At 39.2% G+C, this 3256-nt stretch overlaps 1 protein-coding gene across 1 annotated transcript; it reads left to right on the top strand.

The window, feature by feature from the left end:
* LOC107604901 (pentatricopeptide repeat-containing protein At4g36680, mitochondrial) lies at positions 357 to 3038 on the top strand. Its single transcript, XM_016306615.2, has 2 exons — positions 357 to 1898; positions 2749 to 3038. The coding sequence occupies exon 1, from the start codon at positions 483 to 485 to the stop codon at positions 1701 to 1703; it is 1221 nt and encodes a 406-aa protein (XP_016162101.1). The 5' UTR covers positions 357 to 482; the 3' UTR covers positions 1704 to 1898; positions 2749 to 3038.

Below are 3256 nucleotides of genomic sequence, written 5' to 3'. Positions count from 1 at the left end.
CAATAAATTTTTTAGATTTGTCACTAGGAAAAGTCTAGGGGCTAACAATTTTGTGTTTTTTGGTCAGCACTTAACCATAAAAAAAAAGTGAATGATTTCTCACTATTAGATATAATCTCACACCATTAAAAACACTATTGATGACCAATTAATGGTTACAAAATACCAAAGTTGTTGGCTCCCTAACATTACTCTTGTCACTATATTATCTTATAAAGAGCACAAAAATATATACCAATTTATATATAAAACTTTATTAAAATTTCCGTAACTATGAATATAAATTATTTTTGGTGCTAACAAAAAATAATAATATTTACCAACCAAGTAAAAAAAAAAAAATATTAATCATGGCTTCATGGACATGTTCACCACCATTTGCATGCCCGGGGCGGTGTAAGATTGCGAGGTTGCAAGCTTGCAATGCACTGGTGAGAATTACTACTTACTAGGGATAAAACTGTAATTCTGTGTTGGTCAGAATGCCACCTAATGCCGCTGCCGCACTCGCAGGCCTCCGCCGACTCTGCACCACCACGGACGCCGCCACAATCACAATCTCGAGAGCAAAATCCCAACTCCGAAGCGAGTTTGACCCGGACAAGGCCCTGCAGATCTACTCCTCCGTGTCGAAGCACTACTCCTCCCCAGTAACCTCCCGCTACGCCCTCGACCTCACTATCCGCCGCCTCGCCAAGTGCCGCCGCCACTCCGACATTGTGGACCTCATCGAGTCCCAAAAGTCTGACCCCAAGGTGGCCTCGGAGCCCTTCCTCTCCACCCTCATCCGCTCCTATGGCATCGCCGGCATGTTCGACCGTGCCCTTCAGACCTACCACCAAATGGACACCTTCGGCACCCCTCGAACCTCCGTCTCCTTCAACGCCCTACTCACTGCCTGCGTCAACTGCGCCCTCTACCACAACGCCCCCCACCTGTTCGACGAAATTCCCAAGCAGTACGGCGTCGTTCCAGACAAGGTCTCCTATGGCATTCTTGCCAAGTCCTTTTGCCGAATTGGTGACCCTGCAAAGGCCCTCCAGGTCTTGAAGGACGCTCAGGGAAACGGCGTCGAGATCACGGCGGTTACTTATACCACAATCTTGGATGTTCTGTTCAGGAAGGGGAAGATTGATGAGGCTGAGAAGCTGTGGAGGCTGATGGAGGAGAAGGGTTGTGTGGATGTAACTGCCTATAACATGAAGCTTAAGTTTCTGACTGCCGGCGGTGGCGGCTTGCCGGAGAAGGTGAATGGTTTAATTGATGAAATGGTGAAGGCACGGTTTATGCCTGATACAATCAGTTATAATTACTTGATGACTTGTTATTTCAAGAATGGGATGGTGGAGGAAGCCAAGGAGGTTTATGGTGGACTACGTGGGAAGCAATGTCGTCCGAATGCTGCGATGTTTAGGACCGTGGTGTATTTTTTGTGCAGGAATGAGGATTTTGAGGGTGGGTACAGGGTTTTTAAGGAGAGTGCCAAGGTGAACAAGATTCCGGATTTCAACACCATGAAGATTTTGGTTGAAGGGTTGGTGAAGAAAGGGAAGAAGGAGGAGGCGAAGAAGCTGATTGGAACAGTTAAGAAGAGGTTTCCTTGTAACATGTTGAAAGCATGGGCTAAGGTCGAGAGGAACCTCAACTTGGTTTCTGATGATGGTGCTGATAGTGTTGAGTCTAAAAAGGATTCGGAGTCATAGGTAACAACCAAGGTCTATTGTGGAAATTATTTTTGGTTGTTCATGGCTTGGGTTGTATTGTGGTTAAAAGGAGCATTTCAAGGTCATCCATGCTTCATTTCATACTCTGGCTGCAGTAATTAATATTTGATATTACATGGAGCTTAATCTTGACTTTCATAGTTGGAGTTTAAATGTTTAATAGCTGCAAACAAGGTAACTTCTTCGGGGAGGGGCCTTGACAATTGACATTTGATTTTCTGATGAATTAATTTCACTTTGCTTCTTCCAATAGGTTTGTTTTTTGCTCTTCTGGCATTGAGTTATTATGACTTCTGACAATGTACTCAAATCTAGCATAATTTCTGGAGATTGTATATGTAAGGCAGCAATTTTCATGATAAATATTCGACAAAAGCCAGTTCTATTTTTAGCTACACACTATTTGCTGTAGAACTTTAAGTTTACCTATTGTTCATGTTCATAAAAATTGGAGGGCATGTTATTTTCCGAGTTTCAAACCTGATCAAAGTGTCTTCATCAATATGGGGTGGAATGGTGCTCTTTTAATATTATTTAAAATTGATAACAATGTCCCTCATTTATTGCTTCTATTGTATTAGTTGATAGGTTTTGTAGAAGGCAATAAAGAAGATAGTAAATGATGAAACACTAATTTGATAGCAAAAGTTAAGGTTCTTGATTGTTTTTGCATTTATCGCATCAAAAATGCTATTTGCACACTAAAATCAGCCACTAAAATCAATCATCGTGTATTTGTGTATATATACATGTATAATTTAACTAATTTTTAATATGTATTTTGTATTTTTATGTGTATTTTATTTTGGTGGCTGATTTTAGTAGTTGATTTTGGTGTAAACTTAACATGTTGTTATCGCATATATCATCTTGCTTTAAAAATTCTACAATTCAGGTTTCCCCTTTAGCTTTCCTTTTCTTACCTTTGTCTATGCAATTATCTCAGCATCTTTTTAACTATATTTTACTTGGTTATTATTCTAATTTGCTTCCAGTAGTATCTGACTGTCTGATTGACTTACAGTTTCTTCTAGTGAAAAATTTGAAGAATCCAATAGATGTTTGGAATGGAACTTCAAAGTTTAGTTGTTGGGAATGTCTCTGGTGGGGGAAAGAATAATCTGGTTTTTAAAGGACTATACAAAAATATTCCAAATGAATGGTTTAGATTGCATTCGTACTGAATTTGTTAGAAATACTAGTTTTGATCCAAAATTAAATGTATTTGCAGATTGGCTCCAACATGGTCTGATTGGATCAACCCTGTAATGACCTTGTTTTTTTTTGGACAAATTGATGAATGGTTTTTTCTTTTGTTTTTGCACTTTGCAACATGGACACACCCACAACCCACCCAAATAGAAAGTTCTGGTTCAATTACTACCCACTATCCAATTATTATCTATGTCCTCTACAATTTCATCTTTTACCTTTTCATATGTATAAATTCTGGGGAAGTTAAGACCAAAAAAAATAAAAAAAAAATTCTGAAAAAGCTTCAAAGACATAAAAATGTTAATAACAAAGGAGAT

This window comes from Arachis ipaensis, chromosome B06 (genome assembly GCF_000816755.2).
Source record: "Arachis ipaensis cultivar K30076 chromosome B06, Araip1.1, whole genome shotgun sequence".
Taxonomy (NCBI): domain Eukaryota; kingdom Viridiplantae; phylum Streptophyta; class Magnoliopsida; order Fabales; family Fabaceae; genus Arachis; species Arachis ipaensis.
This window is presented reverse-complemented; position numbering and strand designations above follow the sequence as displayed.

What these genes read in the sequence shown, in the direction of transcription:
- LOC107604901 (XM_016306615.2), top strand. Translation starts at nt 483, where the DNA reads ATGCCACCTAATGCCGCTGCCGCACTCGCAGGCCTCCGCCGACTCTGC.